This window comes from Paralichthys olivaceus, chromosome 7 (assembly GCF_024713975.1).
Source record: "Paralichthys olivaceus isolate ysfri-2021 chromosome 7, ASM2471397v2, whole genome shotgun sequence".
Classification (NCBI taxonomy): domain Eukaryota; kingdom Metazoa; phylum Chordata; class Actinopteri; order Pleuronectiformes; family Paralichthyidae; genus Paralichthys; species Paralichthys olivaceus.
The window spans coordinates 4,281,078-4,303,455 of NC_091099.1; the positions used below are offsets into that span (position 1 = coordinate 4,281,078).

At 41.0% G+C, this 22,378-nt stretch overlaps 1 protein-coding gene across 3 annotated transcripts in view; it reads right to left on the bottom strand.

Annotated features, from left to right (window-relative positions):
- The window catches only part of gnao1a (guanine nucleotide binding protein (G protein), alpha activating activity polypeptide O, a), a 74,427-nt gene that overhangs the window by 16,911 nt on the left and 35,138 nt on the right, over positions 1-22,378 (bottom strand). For all 3 annotated transcript variants that reach the window (XM_020102165.2, XM_020102166.2, XM_020102164.2), the window contains exon 4: positions 4,102-4,262. In XM_020102165.2, the coding sequence (XP_019957724.1) occupies positions 4,102-4,262 (161 nt within the window). The remainder of the gene's footprint in view (positions 1-4,101; positions 4,263-22,378) is intronic.

Consider the following 22,378-nt stretch of genomic DNA (forward strand, 5'->3'; position numbering starts at 1 on the left):
TCCAACAGTTTACACAAGATGTGTTGGTCAAGCTCAAGCAGTTATAACAGTCCTCATCCTTAGAGCCTTTATTCATTAGCTTGAGCAGATCCTGATTGGGTTAGGGTTATAAAGCATACATAGTTCTAAAGCTGGTTTGATCCTTTGACACATAATTGATGGGTGCCAGCGGCCCTCAGGTGGCCCTTGTGAAGTCCGCCTCAGATCGATCAGCAGCTCCGTGCAGCTTGGTCTCACTTAGACCTAGAGTTTTCTGATCACACTGACAGAGTAGGAGCATGATCACTTCAAATACATGCATTTGCATTGCAGTGTGCCGTAAACCTAATGATGAATGTTACGGCTCAGGTGGGCCTCAGAGTAAACATTGCATAACAGGCACAATGAGAAACCCACTGGATTGATGTCATTAATAATGAAAGAAAATGTGCTACTCTATCGACTCCACTCTCTTTTCCTGTATTGACTCCGTTTTTTAACATACTGACTACAGTTGCTTTCCTCTACCTGGAAGGCAAAAGGTCAGTAACAGATCAACACTGCCCCGACAGAGAGGGAATCTACTGTCAACACAAATAATATGACACAATCTAAAAATATATCTCAAGCTGTTTCATGATCATGATCAATCTGTAACTACAGACATTTATACACATTTCCTGTTGTACAATTTTTCAGCGTCACATCAAAATAAACGTCTTTATCTCCCCGATTCACAGTGGATGAGATTTCTCACACAAGAGCATTAATGTTCCGATTTACCATCCTGCTTTTACTCTGCTGAGATACAATGGTGTACTCCTGCACCTTGGCCAGTATTATCCTTTGTATTTTCAGTTATGACAAACAGCTTCACTCCTAAAATCAATGGCAGAATGAGGTCTCAGCAGACACACTCACACACACACACGCAGGAAAGGGACATGGGTTTGATCAGGGTTTGTGGAAGAAGTAGATGGGGGGGGGGGGGGGGGGGGGGGGTTGAAAAGATGAAGACAAAGTATTTACTTATTTAAGTCGATTAACACCAGACCCCAGAGTATGCTCGCCTCATTTCCCCGGTAACGTGCGGTTTTATGGTCTATCGCTAAAAGAGTATTCGGCACAAAAGAGAGACATCTGTAAAGATGTTGTCGGTGAGGTGATAATGACAAGCATGTGTGTGCATGAGTGTGTTTGTGTTTCCAGTATGGAAAGCTACAGAGCTCCTGACGGGCTGTGATATTCACGGGAGAAGGAATGTGAAAAGAGGGAAGAGCTCTGTCATTACTTGGCAGAGAGAAGAAGATAAACCAGGAAATTTCATGGTAACAATGTGAACGCACTTAATCGGAAGCAAAGCAAGATACAGAATCAATAACTGTTGAAAATGAACAAGATTTACCTCATTTTAACCGTCAGCTCTAAACAGGTGTACTCAGATTGCCTGCCATTAGTGGACAATATGCACTTGAATGCAATTTAATTCAGCAGTAATGTAATGCAATAAACCAGCGCACCGAGGACATGTTCATGCTCAGTGTCCATTTAACAACTTTACCTGACATTTTAATGTCATTGAGTTTGTTTGTGTATGAAGGATGTCATCGAATTATTTTTCTTTAGCGAAGCTGAGTCGGTATATGCCACAGTGTCACAACGGCAGATGATGTAAATCATATAGAGTCTTGTGGTAAATAGGTCAGTACATGCAGGGCTTAAATTGCACAGGAATAGAGAGAGAGAGAGAGAGAGAGAGAGAGAGAGAGAGAGAGAGAGAGAGAGAGCGCAGTGGCTTCACGTACATTAGATGCATGTGCAATTATTAAAAGAATCCCAGACTAGAATCATTGAGTGGAATCATGACCTTATACTACATACATGACATCTTACACCTGAAACCCTAAAACAGAAAAGGTCTTAATTTGGAGAAATATCCTTAACTCACACACACACACACACACACACACACACACACACACACACACACACACACACAGAGTGTAGTCAGATCACATGGTATCTGTCCTATCAGCTCGTTGGTTGGTTGGTTTATTCTGCTCCACAGGCCACAACATAATAGGAAGTGTGCATCAATCTTTAATGTGACATTTAACACACACACACACACACACACACACACACACACACAAACACACACACACACACACAGAGAGAGAGAGAGAGAGAGAGAGAGAGAGAGAGAGAGAGAGAGAGAGAGAGAGAGAGAGAGAGAGAGAGAGAGAGAGAGAGAGAGAGAGAGAGAGAGAGCGGGTGTTGTTTGAGTTAATTGACCATATGTAAACGCTGACAGCACTATGTTTGCGCTCCCTCCAAGATGTCTGCCATGATGAGAAATCTCTCTCTCTTTCACTTCCTCTCTCTCTCTCTCTCTCATTCACTTTCTAACTCTTTCATAAGTTTTGTACTGACTCACCCTTTCCTTTCCTTTTTTTTGTTTCACAGTTTTGTATCATTCCATCATCTTGTTATGTTTTCTTTGCCGACAGTTCTTGTCTTTAACTTTAACTTTCACTTAATCACTACATCCTGTCTCTTCTCATCTTCTCTGCAGTTTATTTATTTCCACTTTTTGTTCTCTGTTTGCATCAGCCTCTTTTCTGCACATTTATTCTTAGCGGTAGATTCTGATCCTAAAAATGTGCACATGCTGTGATCTCCTGTGTGATTTCCACTTACGTCATTCAGTTATCACGTTATAATTTAAACTGTTTCCCCATCGACTTCTTTGTAAGTAAATAACAATATTCAACAGAACCTTGTACTAAAAAATATCCTAAGATGGAGGGGACGCTTTTCTTTGCAAAGCTTTTCTTCCTCTTCTTAATACAGTCTCTTGCCATTGAATACATTTTTGAAATTAGCAGCTAATTTTAAATTCCTTTTGTATCCAATTGAAAGTCTGCTGGGGTTTGTTGCATCAGAGCATGATGCAGAAGTAATGGTACCATGGTTCAGATCAGAGCCGAAGGCTGAACTGTTGACCTGAACTATGCTTTTTATCAAACACTAGTGAATCACAGCAATTAATGTGCCATTATCTAAATTTGTTGTAGGAAGATTTCACATTACTTGTGGTTTTCCATATAAAAGGCCCTGCTGTCATATGATTATATTAGTTTGATATTATAAGCTACACTTACCACATCCATGGTTAGAGCCTGCAGCATAAGAGAGGGTTATTGATCAATGACTACATCCATCTTTTTTCTTTACGTCACTCACTAACATGTACAGAGCACAATTAAATTAAGGCTACACACACAAACATGGCACTTAAGAGAAATGCATCGCCCACCTCCAATGCCTCTCTCTCTCTCTCTCTCTTTCCCTCGGTGTGTTTTTCCTGCTGTGTCTCGCTCTTTCTCCACCCACACACAGGCACTGAGCATAAATCAGGGCCGGTAGTTGTAATGGTGATCGACTGTGTGTCTTAATAGCGTAGAGTATGATCGCATTTATAAGATTAGGTTGGTGTGTGTGGTTTTATAGTGAGTGAGCTGACTGGGGGAGGGGGCTAATGAGAGATCTATTGATTTCGACTTAGGAAATTAGGAATCACACACAGACACACACACACACACAGTTTTGTCCAGCTGTTCACTATAAACACAAACCTGGAGCACACTGGTAGCTCACTTGGTTAAGTGTGTTCCATCCACTCAGCTCCGTGTCGCAGAGTCTCTCCCCTGCCTTTCTCATCTCTACACTGTTGCTATCAAAATTTAAATATTTATAAACTGACATCATGGCCTTGCAGTTACAGTTTACACCCATGACTGTTTAGATATGAGGTGAAAACTAAAATGTGTGTTACAAGGCCAAAGTGACAATTGTCTTTGACACCGAAAATTTAATCAGATAAACTTCTCAAAGGAATCTTTGGAATTCTAGTAGTTCATAACACAAGAAAACATTTTTTGTGAAATCCAAGCAAACTTGACCTTTGAACAACAAAATCTCATCTGTTCATGTTCCTGTGTACAAGTGAACGTTTGTGCCAAGTTTGTGAGATTCTGCCTTCACGATAATGAGACTGACGTAGACATGGACAGACCTGAACGTACATATATACACACACAAGTGACCAGGGGTACGTACTACTGCGCTGAATCGTTGAGCTGGTACTCTCGGGCGCGGCTGAAGCACTCCTGGATACCAGAGTCGGACCACAGGCGCATCATGGCGGAGAGCAGCTCAGCAGAGTAAGGCTCCGTGTCTTCCATACGACTGACGACGTCGCACACCATCTTAGCGTCCGCCTACAGGTAAAACACAAGAGAAGAAAGAGCAGGTTAGTTTTCCTCCTGGATCTTTTGAATGACTCTAACAAGGTGCTGAAATGCTGTAACAATATCCAAATGTCATCACATAAATGATCAGACAGTAGATACAACCATCACAGAGATACCGCCACACTGGGAAATTCATTCTAAACACAACGCTAGGAGAAACACCGCCTGTAATTTGACATATCTAAAAGTAGAAATATCAGACACAGCTTAAAAAAAAAAGGTTACACCCAGAGAAGGAGAGTTAACATTGATGGAGGATGAAAAAGTGAGAAGAGGAAGACAGAGGGAACAACAACTACAGAAGGTGATTTCTGCAGAAGAAGAATGAAAACTTTTTTTTTAGAGGTCCATTTTGTCGGTGAAAAGCCTTCACTACAGGAAGTGTCATTCACAGACCCTGAGTGAGCGCAGATATACAAATCGTCATCACAAAGCCACTGCACTGCGTGGACCTGCTTTGAATCATGTCATCATGCACCTTCAAGAAAAATGGGTTCGGACAAAGGTGAACCTCTTATTTAGTCTTTGGCTGCAGAAGACCAAAGAGGGGTCTGTTGTCATGCAGCAGTGATCTAACTCTTCCTCCATCAGAGTCTGCTGGTCTGCACTCAGCTCCTTCTGCACAAAGAGCCAGATAGATTAGCTGCTGCTAACCGACATAAGTGAAAAGGAGTCAGTGTCTTAAAAGCCAGAGCAGTGTAGGTCATATGACTGCAAGAGTTCAGTCAGTCAAGCTGCAGACACTGGGAACATAAAGCCATTTACATGCCTGCTTGGAAGAGGCTGTGCATAGAACCACAAACTGCACAATTGACTGAACAGTTGTTGCTATTGTTGTGTTGATTTTTTGAAAGATTACATACTATTGTTAACTTATTTCCATTTATATTTGAACACGTCATCCTGTGTTTATGGAAAATCACTCTGACCACTTAGCTATGAGTAAACCCACGGCACAGATCTCTTAGATGCCTCAGCCATTACCAGCATCTCGTCTGAATCCAGCAGTTCCCCTCTCCTCTGCTCTCCTTCGCTCTCTGCTGTTATTGATTTCTCCTCACAGCACTTGACTTCGCCTACATCAGTATTCTTGCATATATAGTAATATTTCTGGGGCAGTAAGGCCCTGACCTTTGTACCTTGTGCGCTTGACGGCTTTAAAAAAAAAAAAGAAAAAAAAAAGTTTTACACCGCACTCAAACTGAACACAATAACATTTAAATGTCACTATAAAAACAAATGCAGATGTCTTTTAGGAGATACATTTATGCAAATAAGCATAAAATAAACAAACAAGTAATAAGAAATAAATATAAAAATATAAATTGAACAATGAATAAATGGAAATCAAAGAATTTTCAAGAATATTCCTGATAATTATTGTATATGTGTTGTAAACTTACTTAATATGAGGCAGTTAGAACATTTTCTGACCGTATTTACATAAAAAAAACATGTATTTATTTTATCATATTACAGCGATTTCTCTAATTTTCTATCTAATAATAAATTACAAAAAGATTTCCCACTAGGTGACATTTTATTATCACACTTCAGTTGTTAAATGCTTGTTTGTATTAATTCATTTCCACAAAGAAAATGATCCTCAATATTAACAAATAACCTTGTTCAATTAACTGCAGAAAGTTTCCATGATTAAATTCTTTCTCTTGTGAGATCATAAATTACATAAAACAATTTACAAGACATCTGGAAATATAACGAACAACGTTACTGTTATTTCAAGACTTAGATATTCTGCTTAAACGGCAGCACATAGAAAAGACTACACTTCTAATTCCCTTTTTCAAACATTTATCCATAAACACAATCAAAAACCTTGGACCTAACACAATGGCACAAATGAAAAAGAATAAACAATACAAACAATATGAACAATGGTCATAAATATATTTCATCAATATGCACAGGTCCAACCTATTTCTATAGATGTGATACATGAAGCACTTACCAGCATATTGCTGAGTCAGCAGAATGAAATACATAACTCAGTTAAATATGTATGGGGCTGAACAGCACTGAAATCAATATAACTTTCTATCGGGCTAACACTTCCACTGGAACAATATATCAACAGGTTTTGGATTATTATTTTTTCCAACCAATGAAACAGTATGAGATCAGGATGAGTGTTGCTGTTCCCTGTGCTGTAATTTTATCCAGACATTGTAATTAGATTTCATTGCACTCAGGCTGAAATCACAATAAGTGAAGGCACGATGTGTTTTAGTTTCTAATTTTCTTCCAGAAATGAACGAGTGCGGAGCACTCAGGAGAAGATGATCACAGATTACAAGAGTTTGGAGATTTGACAGAGGACACACATGCTCCTCAAGGATTAAAATTTACCCAACACCTGCGAGTCGACAATGCAGCCGCAGCACAGGCTCATTTAATTCACTGGAACAAGTCACGAGGCACCTGGTTAATCCTGCGTCCTCTCGGAAAGTTCAGAAAGCTAATGGTGTCAACAAAGACTTCACCAGCAGACAGGGGGTAATGCTGTGTTGAACTTGTGTGCTACTTTGTGTATTTCAGCACTTCTGCAAAACAAAGCAAGTGCAAAAAATGTAATATTGCGATCACAACGTTAGGGATGTGTTGTTTGGACTCCTTCCAAGTTGACAAAATAGATTCATTAAGCTCAGCAGCCAAAAAAACTCTCTTTTGCCTCTTTCTGACACTTCCAGCTAATAAAAAAATCAAATGAGCGTCACAGTTGTATGTCCTTGCCAAACTATTAAAATTTATAAAATATGTTTGCAATCGCCCCCTCTGTTCCTCAGTTATTGTTTTAAGTAATAAGACAAAAAGAGTTGCTGAACAACATTATGATGTTGACCTTTGACAGTTTGGATATAAAACATTATCACTTCAGTATTTTATCCTTTGACCAACAGAATCTTCAACAGTTTGTCTGAGTCCATGTGAACGCTTGTGCCAAAATGAAGGGAATTCACCTGAAGGTGTTGTTAAGGTAGTGAACTCCAGAGAACAGGACGTTTGTATTAATGGCTGGACATCCTGAAGTGGAGACCTTAGTCTTCTAATCTGTCGTGTCCATACAATAGGAGGCATTTATGAGAATATGAATAGGATGAGTGCAATGCTCCATCAAATTCTGTGATCTGTAGTTTTGTTGTTGTTTTTATTGTATTTCATTTTGCAGGTGTAGAACAGCCCCCCAGTGAAATGTCAACTCTCGCAGCTAAGAGAGAAATGGGTCAGGACAGGGTTAATGAATATCACGAAGCTGTGACAAAATGTGTGGTGAGAGTCCGACAGCTTTTCTGCACAGTGGAAACTTCATGGTTTGGGTGTAATGCTGAGTGAACAGTGCACAAAGATAGAGATGTCTACCCCCCCCCCCCAAAAAAAGCAAAAAGTATTTGGAACTAAATTCAGATTCAGTAAATTGCTGTCAATCCATCTCGATAAACAATAATAACTACCCTCTGTTAAATTACAGTACAATACTTTTGTTTTTATCACAGTGTAAGATAAACCAGAGCTACAGGAAGGAAAGTACCTTGACTTGCTGTTCACTGTAAACACCAACAGAACATCAGAATGTGAACTGAGTCTTTAAAACCTCAACCAGGCACTTTCATTTTTCAATATTTCTCTAATTCTTTATTGCAGGCAATTTGCTCCTTCCTGTTTATCACTATCTGCACCTCAGCATGTCCCCAATCTTTCTTTGAGCCTGTAACCGTCCCTCCATCGTCATCATCTTAGATGTAGTGTTTTTCTATCTCTGTCCTTCACATCTCCTTCCCTCTGTTGTCATGACCAGGTGTGTCTGTCAATCCTGTCGTCTCTTATTCTTCACACCAGCCCTCCCTCTTTTTTTCTTCTCTATCTTGTTGTCCTTTGACCCTTTTTGCTTTCTCCATCTGTGCCTCATATCTTCTCCCTCTCAATCATCTTTTTCCCTCTCTGTAGTCTTCATCCTCTCCTTCTCTCTCATCTTGCTCGACTGCTCCTTTTCTCTCACCTCCGTGACACTTACACAAGCTTCACTCTCCTCTGTTGTGATGAACCATTTTTAACTCTATCACCGAGGTGTGAGTGTAAGAACATGCCACAGGAGTGTATAATCTACATTTGTCCCACACATTTGCTTTTGATATTTGATGGGACCACATATTGACAGATGCACACACGCATTTATCCATATAAAATTGTATAAAGTAGTTTGATTGCGTGGGTTTCGTCATTTGCAGCACCGCTCTGCTTCAGTTTCCTGCTGTTCATTTAAACTCCTCACTGTTTTTTCTCTTCACTGACAGTGTGACTCATTAAGTTGTTGTGAGACCAAACTGTACTCGTACTGTAAAGTTCAGTCGCACCGCTCTCATCAACCAGCAGCGGTCCACAGCCATCCAGCACCAAAGCTAAAGCTTCAGTAAGATAGTACTAAATAATCAAATTCAAGCTATCAGTCAAAAGGTTTCCTGCATTTAACGTTCCTCAAAGAGTTGAGCATATATTTGCGATTTTAAAAACCTAGTTACATGTGTGTGTGTGTGTGTGTGTTCTTGTCTCTCCAGTGTGATGAAACACTATAAACACACTGACTCTATTTAACTGCTCTACATCCCCGCCTGGACACTGAATAGCCAATTGTCACTGTCATCAAATCTCCTCCGTCCTCATCATCATGCTTCATCCTCAGCATCTGTTCCTTTCTTCTTTTCCTCTCTGTCTCTGTATTCAAGAGGCAATCAAAGCACGTACGTACGGTAGGACCTTCCTCTCTTATTGTCCAGAACTATAGCAAATCACCCATCTGCAAGTCCAACACACGTCCACCTGCCTCAACCAACCAAATTCCCTTTGATTTTTGTATTTTGAGAGAAACGGGGTGGTAACTATCTCAGCCGTTTGTGTTAAAAAGAAAGAAAATAAATATATAGGAAGTTAAAATCTAAACATAAACATTTCTGCATTATTAAAAATATTTCATATCGACACATGGTCAAAAATACAACTGCTATTCCGATATGTGAAAGGTTCACGTCGGTTGATTTTCTAAATATAATAATAAACTAGTCGAGCTGAAAAGTCTTTGTTGAAGCAAACAGTGAAACTGAACTAAATGCTAACACTGTGCATGGCAGTGGGGGGGGGGATTCCTCTCCAATAAACCTTAGTAAAAAAAACAATTAAATATATATTCATGTTGTTTAAATAATTTGGGAGGTTGTTTTGTTCCAGCTCAGAGTGAGAGCACCGCTTTCTGCTGTCATTAACAGCTGCTCGTATTTGTTCCCCCATTGTCTTCCTGTCTTTGGAGATAAAGGAGCTCTCGCTCTATCTTCGAGGATCAGTCCTCCGACCACCTGCTGGGTTTGTTTGTGATGAGGACGGAGGTCAGGTGGTCGAGTTTTCACTTGCTGAGTTTATTTCTGATTTGGATTAGTTGGCTGGCTGAGACTCCCTCCATCGTTTCCTCCTCTCCCCTCTGCTTTCACCCTGTGTATGTCTATACCCCTCCCCACAGGTTCACAACTTGTTATGGTGGCAAAACCTTTTTTTTTTTTTATTATCATCCCCTCATCCTCCATCTCCTGCTCTGTTCCAATCAACAGCTCATAAACTAACTCTTCTGAGAAAAGAGAGGAAATGCCAGGTCTTACAAATGGGTTTAATGAAAGCATAGAAGAAGCTTTTAGTCTCCAGTCTTCAATGTGTGAGGGTGTGTGAAGCAGAGGACATCAATTGCATTTGAAGTAAAAATTCAGCCTGATAAAATCAACATGAAAGGATTTTCACTTGAGTAATTTGCCCTCTTACACCGTCTTTGAAAAAACAACCTATGGCCGAACAGGATCTCTTTCCCAGGTCTGATCTTTGGTCTGCTGGGACACCATGAAACTCAGAACAGGAGCTCTCTCTCTAACGTTAAGCAGAAGCTCTCTCTGCTTCTTGTCCTCTGCGAGGTGTCGATCCCACTTGGAGGGATTGGATTTGATGTAAAAGACTTAAGCTCGGTACCAGCTTCCTCTCTGCTGCTGATGCTGTGTGCTCTCTGTCAGCAGCTACACAATGCCTGATAAGGAATGAGAGAGAGCGAGAGAGAGCGAGAGAGAACGAGAGCGAGTGTGTGGGTAATATGAATGAAGGGGCAGTACAAGACGGACTGCGTCTGAATTCTGTGTGTTTGTGTTCGCATGTGTGTGTCCAGACAGAGTATGTCACAGTTTGAGTGCTGGGCAGTGGGCCACAGACACACTTAACAACCAAAGCCAACGCCAGGGATACTGTCTAAACAGACATTTTGAAAGACACACATAGTATATGTGTCTCTGTCTCTGTTTGTGTGTGTCTCTGTCTCTGTTTGTGTGTGTGTGTGTGTGTGTGTGTGTGTCTATAGGAATACACTGTTAAACCAAGCACAGTGGAAATGCTCTGTATTTTCCTTTGCAGCCATCTTTGTTCCCATCTAAACATACATAGTGCGGACCTGCAGTTGTCAAGGAAACGTCCCACTCTTACCCAAGATCTGTGATGTATACATGAAACACAACTACAATTATTTTTTAAATTGTAAGGTTTCTTTAACTTTACGTCGGTGATGGATGAAAAGCCTAGAGATCAATTAAGTCCATAAAACACAAGTCATGTCTTGAACAAATTGTAGGGTTTCAGTAAATCCCTTAACACCATGAAGTAAGACAGACTCCTTCTCTACATCATGTTTTGCTAATTAAGGAAAGATTGTAGCCTGAGATGTTACAACCCTGTTTGTCATGGGGTTGACATGTATGAAGGAACACGAAGCGCTTGTATGACAGAGAACAATGCATGAAAAAACAGATAAATGAACAAGTGAGATTGTGTTTGTTGACGTCACAGTGAGCATCAGCCAATCAGATAACGGGAGAAAATAAAAAAACATGACAACAATCTGTTCTCTGGATCATTTTCTCTCCCACCCCTCCCTCGTCTCGCATCATTTTTGGACACACTTTCACTCGTTAACTGATTCGCTTCATTCTTCTTGTCAATCACCCCCCCCCTTTTGTCTCTCATGGTCTAACCTTTATCGTTCCTTCTCGAGACAGGTCTCACGTGACGATGACGTCACTGTAATCCAGAGGCCGACAAACGAAACAACAGACAGACACTCGGACACATTTGTGACTTTAAACAGACTATCGTTTATCTCTCCACCGCTCCGCTCTCTCTATCTATCCCTCCATTTTATTACTTCACCTCATTACCATCTCCCTTCTCTCCTTCGCTGTCGTCCGCTGGCACACCCCACCCTACCGCGCTCTCTCTCTTTTTTCGCTCTCTCTCTCTCTCTCAACACTCCTCCGCATCATGTGACTCTCAGCTGCAGTTGCCATGGTGACCATCCTCATTTCCCAGGAATGCAATCGTGTCTCTGATTCTCTCTCTCTCTCTCTTTCACTGCCCTTCCCATCCTTTCTGCCGCACCCTCCTCCTCCCTCAGCATCATCCTTCGCTTTCCTTCAGCAATCCCTTCCTCCCCTTTAATTTTCCTCTCCTGACCCCCTTTTCCTTCCTCCTTCCCTCCTCCTCTTCTATTTCCCTCTAAATACATAGTCCCAATATTGACAGGATAAATTATTATTTTCTGCATCACCTCTTTGGCTCAATTCAACTCATGTCACTGGTAAAAATGTGAGATGTACTGCCAAAGCATCTCGAGATACCCCCCCATCTCTGCCTTGGTCTCTGCCGCTGCCTCCCTCCCTCTCTGAAGCAGTTGCTGAATAATGGAAGTGATGAAATATTTAACTGTTGTTCAGCCCTCCTGTGGACTGCCCCAATGGATCCCTAACACACACAAACACAGACACACGTATACGTTTATACAGTATTTATGTGTGTGTAGGTCTGTGTGTGAGCGTGCATGTTTGTCTGTGGTCCACGCTTTGCTCCAGCGGAGCTTCCGCTCCCGCACAGGGCATCCTGCAACCACACCCAATACATCACACTCACACACACAGAGGAAGGAGGCGGAGGATATGCGGCATGTAAAGTATGTGGTGTTATATGAGTGGATCAATAAAATACACTGAGTCAATAGCAGCACAACAGCGCAGGGGCATACCAATCCTTCTGTCCCCACCTGAACCCCTAAAGACACAGAAGATAGAGAGAAATTAAAAGCACAAGTGGTTCCTGCATGTAAATGTGAGCTTGCATGTGAGCGCGTTACAAAACATTATGCATGCAAAGACGATGCAGAGCAGCATATTCATGAGGATATTGTCTCCACAGGAACTTTGCAGAGCAGAAAATGGAGGATGTGCACTGAGGTTTATGAGCACGTCATTTTGATGTCACAGATTTTTAATCGAGAGTGATCATCTTCGCTGCATTTCTGGGCTTTTTGGTTTAAAATCTATTGAGGTTAAATATTTCTCAACATCGTTTCATCTGCTCAGGTTCTCACACAAAGGTAGCTACAGCAGAGGATTTCCAAAAAAACAAGCTTAATAGGGTTCTTCAGTCACGTTGCTATGGAGAGATGATGTTCATCTTTATTTTCTCACACCAGCATTTATGCACTAATACACACACAGACACAGGTTTGTCTTTCTACTTGACATGATGCATTCCCTAGCACCAGTAACCATAACCATTACAACTGAATGGCTGGCTCCAATCCTACCCCTAACCTAATTCTAACCATAACCCTAAAACCAAGTCTTATTCTTCAAAAAGCCAATTGAAGGTTTAATGGTGGTAACAAATAAATACCGTTAATTGACAATAATTTTCAGTTCAGAGAACAAAACATACTCTGCACTTGTGATACTTTCAGTTTTAAACAACTAAAGTTTTGGAACACCGCCATGCTCGGCAATGTAACTGCCCTCGCATTAAATAATTAAAAATATATAAGGAGCAGGACTTGCCATATAAATGATTCTGGCTGTCTCTGACAACCAGTTATTTAAGATCGTTGATTGATGGGTTACAATGATCGATATTTGTAATCTAGAGTGTAAAGCGATGCCGACACGTCTGTCAGGATGTCAGCTGAGTGTAAACTAGCAACAATGAATGCTTGAAGAAGTGGCCTGAAAATAAGGTCAGGAGCGTTTCCTGCTGAAAAACAGTTTGTCCATGTGCACATCACATGCTCACCATGATACAACTTAGACACCAGACATAACAACAATAATCATGGCGCCTTTCTAAACACCTAAGGACAACTGACAGCACATAAAGAGAACAATAATTCCAAGTAAAACCAATGGTTGAAATCAGATTAGAGACAGATATCTTACAACATATTGAAACAAAAGAGTAAAACCAAGGAAACATCAACCAAACAAAGAATGTCAGCTGGGATATTCACACCCAAATTAAACATTAACTAAGATTATTAAATAAACCATTTATCTGAAACACTACTGCCACACCAAGTATAATTATTAGATGTCATATGTGTATTAGTCAAAGACACCTGGATGGCATGAATCCACTTCCTGAAAACACCTCCAACACTCACGAGGATCTCCATCTGTATTTCTCTAAAGCCAACAACAGCCATCTCGCTCTGTCAGTCTGAGTCTCTTTCCAAATGTCAAGCGTTCCTCCCTGTGCTGGCCTCACACATTTTATTAAAGATCTCTGCTGGACCCAGAAGACTGAACCTGACTATTTGCTGGGAAGCAGGTGGACTCTCTCTGACCCTCTCACTGTCGATGTAGTTTCTCACACACACACACACACACACACACACACACACACACACACACACACACACACACACACACACACACACACACACACACACACACACACTTTGTCCATCATAATTCATGTACAGTGTTTAAAGTCTCTTTAAGAAGTGTTGAAAAACTGTTTTATACTTCCATTTTATATCCTTACACAATAATGAAGTTATATTTCAACTTTTTCTTCCCTTGGAAAACATGCTGATTTCCCCGGAGAGAGACTGTCTCCTTATTTTTTTCGTTGTTTTTCCCACCTGAGATGTTATCTTTTTCAAGCAGCCTCCTCTTCCTCTATCGCTCTCAGCTCTTTCTCTCCCTTTCCCAGTCTCTCTCTTGTTGTGTCTTTGGAGTATCGGTCTCTCGTCCAATCTGCCTCTCTGTCACTCACTGTCTCTTTCTTCTCACACTTCATCTATACTTAGATCCAGCAGTGAGCTGCCACCCCTCCTCTTTTCTCCGACATACCTCATCCTCATCCACACACACTAAATAACACAAATAGCACACCTCTAAGATAACAAGTACTTCCTATGTTTGGGTGTTGGCTCTATGGCAGTTTAGCTGGCTAATTATACACATTATAGATGTGCATATTGCTGCCTGTGTGTATTTGTGCCCAACTGTCATCCATGCCAACCATCAGACTGCTGACTCTTAAATTATATTCTTTGTTTATAATCTGCGTTGTGCCAAGGTTTGGCATCGCTGCCAGCCATTTGGTTCCTATGCACTTCCTGCAGCTCTGGTAAAAATGTTTGCTTTGTCAGTAATTCATGGGATGTTTCTATTTTTGATATATTTAGTTTCAGGCCAACGTCCAAAGAGTGTTTGTGACAATAACCAGGCCTGTCTGCTGTTTGAGGGGAGATGTAATTTTGGCTTCATCAGACAGAGATCTCTGATTTCATTCTCTACTGTCACAGCTGAGGTTCATGAAGATTGAGCGTGGATTAGCAACTGAGCTCTCAGGCTGTGAGTGTGTCCGGGAAAAGGATGAGCTACCCCTGAGACGAGACAACAAGTTTCTAGCGGCTCTCAGACCTGCATTAAAGTCCAAAGTTTATCTGAAATTTTCCAGAAGGGCTGAACAGTACGTGAGTACTCAAATGCACGAAAGTGCCGCAAACGTTTTCCAGAACTTCTCTTTCCAGCCCCCCCCCCTGTAAAATATCTGAGAGAGCCCCTGTGAGAAAACAGTGGGAAAATTCACATTGAGTGAGTGGACATGTCGACAACGTTTCTAACACTTGACTGACGCTGAACTACAAAAAAATAAAAACATGTCAGAAGACGTAGAAGGTGAAGCTGTCAACTTGGAAAGACAATGACATTTTTGAGCTTTTGGCAATAAGGGCCTATTTACATACATATATTACATATATATACCGTTCATGTCTGAAAATGGCTTAAGGTTTTCATTCTTAGGTGAGTCAACAGTCATTTAGAAGTTTTCTAATTCAAGACGAAGAAAGTATAAAAATACACCAATCCTCAAGCTAGGTGGCTAAGGTTAAGTTTGCCCCTTGGACATATTTCTGTTTCGAACTACTCTAAACATATCCAGAAGAAGCCAATGACACATTGGAAAGAATACATTGCAGGAATTGCAGGAGGAGGAGTAGTACTGGACGGCATCTGATAAAATAAAGTACAGAGAAAAATACCTAGAAAATAAAGGAATACTGTAAAATATAAAATAATAGATTTATAATTTAATTAATTACAATTTTTTGATTAACATAAAATAGACTTGTAAATACTTTGATATTTGCCAAATTATTTCTTTCATTTATTATGTTAAAGTGATTTCATCTTTTTAAATGTGAAGACTTGTTTGGTGTCTAATGGCAACTCATCTGTTACCAACCTTCAGGTCATGAACATCAGAGAGTCACAAGATTATTTGTCATTTGAGGGCTTGAACAAAGTACATTACTTTATCTGCAATTGTATTCAAATGAACTTATGAACTGAGACAACAGACTGAGGCTGATCTGTGCTCATGAAAAATACATGAGAAATTCTAATACTAATGGAAAAACAAATAGAAATTGTCACTTTCAAGGATTTATTGTAAAAAGGTTTGAGCATTTTTTTTTTTTTTAGTTAATGCCACTTGGTTGAATCCCAATGTTACAGCACATTTGTTTTCTTTACAGCCCATCAAACAGAAGTATCAAATGTGAATCCATGCACTGACTGTAGCAGTAAGCTGATGTAATACAATCTCTGTGTTTGCTGAGCGAGAGAGCAAGACCGAAAGAGAGGGGGGAGGTGGCGGAGAGATGGAAAGAAGGAGGAGAAAATAGAGTAAGGGTATAAAAATGACAAGGGGGGGTGGATTTGTTGGGGCCCCTCATTTCAACCAATGGGATGTGAACAGACGTGGCCAAAACATAGCATCCAATCGTGTGAAAGATAGGTGGTCAGGTGACGACATGGCTGCATGTTCCATGGAGGTGGCCGGCTAGCCTGGTTGCTACGGTAACTGGTTGGTATCCTAGAGACTAGCAAAAGGGGCTTATAGAAAACTAAATGGTACGACACCCAGAAAAAAGGAGAGAGAGAGATGGAATAGAAGAAGAAACCACATCCCATATCTCAAATCTGAGAATGTAGACACACACAACATATATCAGTGTGTGCGCATGTATACATTTAAAGGTATCTGGCCTCCGGAGATAAGAGCTATTGAAGCAGATTATCTTATTTTCACAGCTACACAAACACATTAGAGAAAGCACAGACAGTGCTAACCACAGTCAGTCAGCCAATACTTCATTGAACTATAAATAATGACAGTCCACATACACACAAACACTCAAATAGAAGAATGCTTGATGAGCCCAGCCTAGATATTCCTGTGCATGTCTGTGAATCATCTGTCAGTGACTGGAGGTGAGTTAGTGCGTGTGTCACCTCATCCTACTCAACTATGAAGTGCTGATCTTTCCTTAGAAAACTTTAAATAGCAGCTCTTATTCGGAGTGGAGTTTCAATATGAGGCCTAAAACTCAAAGGGCTTGATCCCAAATAAAGAGTGCTAAACTGCGTGTGCATTATAACAGATTGCATGTTTGGTTGGTTAGCGTTTTGCAGGTGATCCACTAAAAATAAATGATAACAATGAGTGTTTTGCATGCGTGTCTGGTTTCCACCATGGAGCAGAGTGACCGCAAGTGCAAAGCGAAGTTAAATGCCATGGAATTGAAGGTGCTAGTGGAAGAGAAACAAACATGCTAACACGAGCAGAAAAAACCCGTTCTCTCCGTCTTCTTATTGTGTCTCCTCCTCACCACATTAATTGCAGCCATCTGTGCGCAACGCTGTGCCGATTAACACCTACCTTTCAAACGTATTAAATATAAACAGTCACAATCACCGCAATTATTTTTAGGCTTTGTAAATCACAGTACATGTCCTTACTTAAAGTATTCGCATCTACTTCTCACAATATTTTGTGAAGTGCCCGATATTGCATATTCATTAAGGCAAAAGTACTGAATGGACAGCCTGTGTTTACCTGCACACAATCCTCAGTGTGCATACGTTTAACTAAGGGTGTCATCTGCAGAGATTGGTTCCCATCAAACGGATGTCAGGGCGCTATTTGATTCTGCATATTTACATGTTCCGAGTAAAAACTGCAGCTGTGGAGGGGAATTGTCACGAGCATTGATTCATGTTTTATGACAGCCTAGAGCACTGAATGTGCTTTTGCCAGATCTGACAGTAACTATCAGATCAATATAGAAAGCCATGAAGATAGCAGAGAAATAGTTGACAGAACTCATCTTTTCAACTTTATTAATGGCCATGGAGGCGCAAGACAATCGAATTGCATTCATGATAATATATCAAAATGGCTGATATATGAATTATTATACCAGGACCCTACCTAAGAATTCAAACTTGAAGAAAGGGGACAGTTGATATATGTCCATCTTGTTGTGGGGTTAATTTCCTGTGTAATGGCATGTCCCTTTAAACAGCTACACCATTGCCTCTGCCAGTCTTGTCACAATAATCGATAATTTACATAGAGTGCTTTTCATGTCTATTGATTGTTCGTGGGGACTTGCAGTTAGCGAGCTCGTGACCTTTAGTCCCTAACAAAAGAACAAGTTCATATAACTTATTTATGACCTGAATTTGTACCACTGACGTTCCTCTTTTGTGGAGCAGTTTATACTGAGGTTAAATACAAATGTATGGTGCAACACAGATATTAAGCTGCGGTAGCTTTCGAACTTTTGGACTTTCTGTTTCCTCAAAGGTCAGCGCTGTCAAGAAGATTTGCTATTGATCGATGGCTTAAAATCGTGTGTTGAATTTCGCCTGCATTGAATTCAACCGTTAAGTGGAGATGATTCATCCTGAGAAATGCACGGCTTTGTTACATCTTACATTCTCATGTGGCTGGGCCTTCATTGAAGAATGTTTTTCAGCAATCGCCTCTACAACACATGAACGTTAAATTATACTTTCTTTCAGTGTGTGTGTGTGTGTGTGTGTGTGTGTGTGTGTGACAGCCTATCTGCAACATCATAAAAATCCTGACACTTGTCTAACGCTGTAACACTCAACCTAATGTGATAAAACTGTGTTGTGCTAGTGCGTGTGTGCATGCATGCGTGTGTGTGTGTCACAACCCTGTGGGTAGAACTTTCTGCAGAACAAGACTAGAAAGCAGCAGTGATGAACTCGCTGCTTGCCCGACTGGACGCTAACACCACACGCTCTCACACACATACACAAATTCACACACACACACACATCTTCCATCCTGGTTCCCCTTTTCTCTCTCTCCCTCCCTCCCTCACCACTCAGCCCATTACTCTGCTCTATTCAGCGACCCCCTCCCCCTCTCTCTCTGTAAGAAGGCAGAAGAATAGTGAAGAGAAGCAGCTATGGACAGAGAGGGGAGGAGCGCTGAGGCGAATTACTGTGTGCATGACAGAACTCACACAGTACTCATAATAGCGATGAACTCACAAAGAACACATCAGTTCTTATAGACATTAAGTCTTGCGCTCCCTCTCTCTCTTTCTTCCCATTTCTCACTTCCTCTTTGTGTCACTTTCTTCATCACTTCAGTCTCCAGTTCAGTCTTTATCTCCCACACCACGGCCCTCAGCGAGACAGCGGTTGTCACAAGCCCTGTGAGTGCGTTAACATAATTGTGCTGGGAGAAAACAATGCACGAAGTATAAAACTAAAATAGAAACACTAAAAGATGCATAAATTATTTATCCGAGCTGATATGAAAGACAAAGTTAAAAGTGGCGAGCACAAACATATACATGGACACTGTGAGTGAAAGCAGGAGCAGAGTTAGTATGACACAGTACAGACTTCCTTAACACCAGGAAGTGGCACCGTAGAATCCGTCTGTATATCTGTGAAATATTTGGCTGCAGAAGCATGATGACAAAGTGACAGCTTGCAGGACTTGTGGGTAAACTACCAACTGCCAAAATGCTGTCAGCTGGGGAACATGCTAGCACTAGTCAGACACGATAGCTCTTCTTTCTGTTTTCTCTGGATTCTGCACCATTTATTCCCTACTGCCATTTTTGTCTCAGGATTGTTTGAATAAGTCATGACAGCTTCCTCCATTTTGGACCCTCCTGCTCTTCGTTCCCTCAAAGGTTAGCGCTGTCAAGATGTCTTGCTATCTGTCAAATGAAAAATGTATGTCACCCGTGTACTCATTCCACTGAAATAAGATATTACTGCAAAATTGTTCCATTTAAAATGCTCATGAAAGAAACCCTTTTCGAATAATACTAAAAGAGAGCACGGCTAGAATCTGTTTCGTCTTTTTACTGTGCTGGCAGAAAAGTTTCTGTATCACTCAATCGTTATTTATTGCTCTTTTATTTATCATTTCATTGATAAGAAATACTGGGAAATCACACAGAGAAAACGTAGGTTCACAAGCTGAGTAAAGAGAAAGATGAGACAGTAAAACTGGATTTTACTATGGATATGAAAAAAAGGGGCTTTATTATAGAGCTGGCCGCCGGCAGCATCAGGAGAAGTAATGGGCAAGTGAACCGTTAAAAAATCCAGAAACTTGTCACTGTACTTGACAGGCAGGATGATATTTCCTGCTTTAACTGTGCATGTTCCTGTGACGCGCTTGAAACACCTGCCCTCTCTGTTTACCTGAGTGCACAAGACAGCACACTGCATGAGTAATCACTGGTCAATCACAATCATATAGTCTCATCAGCCTGACCCCAGTCGTCCCTCCCCCTGCCAGCCACCGCCACAGATACAAACTAACGGGAAACACTGGACGATCAGGGCAAAGACAACCTGAAATCAATATAACTACTGCTAACTACTTATTAGCAGAAAATGGTTGAGACAACAAAGACAGGGAGGGTCAGAAAGCAGGGAAGCTGGTGTACATGACAATAAAAAAAAAAGCAATCCTGGCACAGTTTGAATTCCAAAGACAATTCTCTGATTGGAGGGGGAAGTTTGACGGAGGAATAAAAAGAGTAGGAGAGAAAAGTGGACAGATGATGAAGGAGAGGGAGAAAGAAGGGGGGAGACACTGAGACAGAGGGGAAGAGGGAAGGAACCAATGCTGGTAGAGAGGTATCCATTAAAAGTCCAGACACGTTGGGGCCCTTGTTATGTGATTTCCTAACACACGTACACACACAAACTCAAATACACACATAAACCCTTGAGCCTTTCCCCCCAAGCTGATCAATAGAAGCAGCACTTAAGATTACAGCACAAAAAGAGCTAGGGAGAGAGTAAGGGAGGCTTTTGGGGAAGAATAAGAACTGATCCAGCAGTAAGTGCCACTTAAATCCTCATTTGCAGTCGGCAGTGTGTGCACACATACAATGCACTCAATGATATTCCAATATCAGTGTCCAGTTATACTCAATACTGAGCATTTCTTTAGATGGATGGATACATAGATGGATTGATAGACAGGGAAGAGACATAGATGGATGTTTTCTAGCTCACATGTTCACAAGGGAACGAGTCTTATATGTCACGCGTGCGTGCGCAAGCTTGAGCGCACGCACGGCCACACACGGGACACCCCATTTAAAGCTTAATTATTTATGAATGGACAGATGCAGCTTTTTATGGTGTTAATAATTGAAGAAATATGAATAAGAGGGTTGGGGAAGGGAAAAGGGAAGGACTGGAGAGAACATGGGGGAAGAGGGGAGAGACAATTAAGCGGGAGGAAGTAGAGATGATATTTTTCACAGAGCAGTTTACATTAAATCAACTCAAAATGGAGGACTGGCCTCCTTCCCTCGTCTATGTGTGCATTTACACCAGGAATTAAAAAGTGTCTCATCCAGATCTAGGATGTTTATACGATTTCAACCTGATTACATTTTCTGTTTAATTTTGAGTCCACATTGAGATCTGATGAGTATTTGATTGAAATCAAAAATGACAACAACATAAAAAAAGATACTAGAAGGAGAATAGAAGATGATCGTTTCCATGAAGCTGCATTATTCTGTTTGCTGGCTTTATATTTGGTTTCGTCTTCAATAGTTTACGAGTGTCTTGAATAATGTCCACAGTTGAGGACTGGAGAGAGGACTGCTTTGTGGGTTTACTTGCCTATGGTTGCTAGCTGCCTACTTGAAACATTGCAGCTTGATAAGAACTTTTGGCCATGTAGTTGTTTTAATTTCTTCTTGCAGTCACAGTGGTCAAAATGCATGTGTACCCACCTCTGGGGTTTGTTCGCTGATCAATATTAATCCCCAATGTGTTTTGTATGCATCGTCTGTACTCAAGCACTATCCAATCACACAAAACACAATATTAATATCAGGTTGGATTTGGGTATATGTTTCTATCTCTCTGTCCCTTGACCTGGTCATCTTCATTTTCTCTCCAGCCTCCCTCCCTCTCCCTCTCTCAGGTGTCCTTGGTACCATGGCAACAGCAGACATCAGATTTAGTCACCCATCACCTAGTGCTCCGTTCTTTCGCAGCTACAGTGAGGACGTACAAACACATGCACTCAGTCGTAAAAACAAACCAAACAGAAAAATGGTCTCAGCCGTTTGGACCCACTAATTTGTAATATTTCACACTCAAATGTCACCATGTAAAGAGGAGTGACTTCATTAAATTGCTGTAGAAAATGTACCTGATGGTTATCAGACTTATTTGAAAGACAAACAAGACTGTGCTACTGAAGAGTTGCAGTAATCAGTGATGTGTGAAATGTGAGAGGGTAGAGTAACCCTACAGTTGCATCATGCTGCTGTCGACAGTGGACCACAGTGGAATTTCCAGGTGATGGAGATGTTGTATTAACAGGTAACA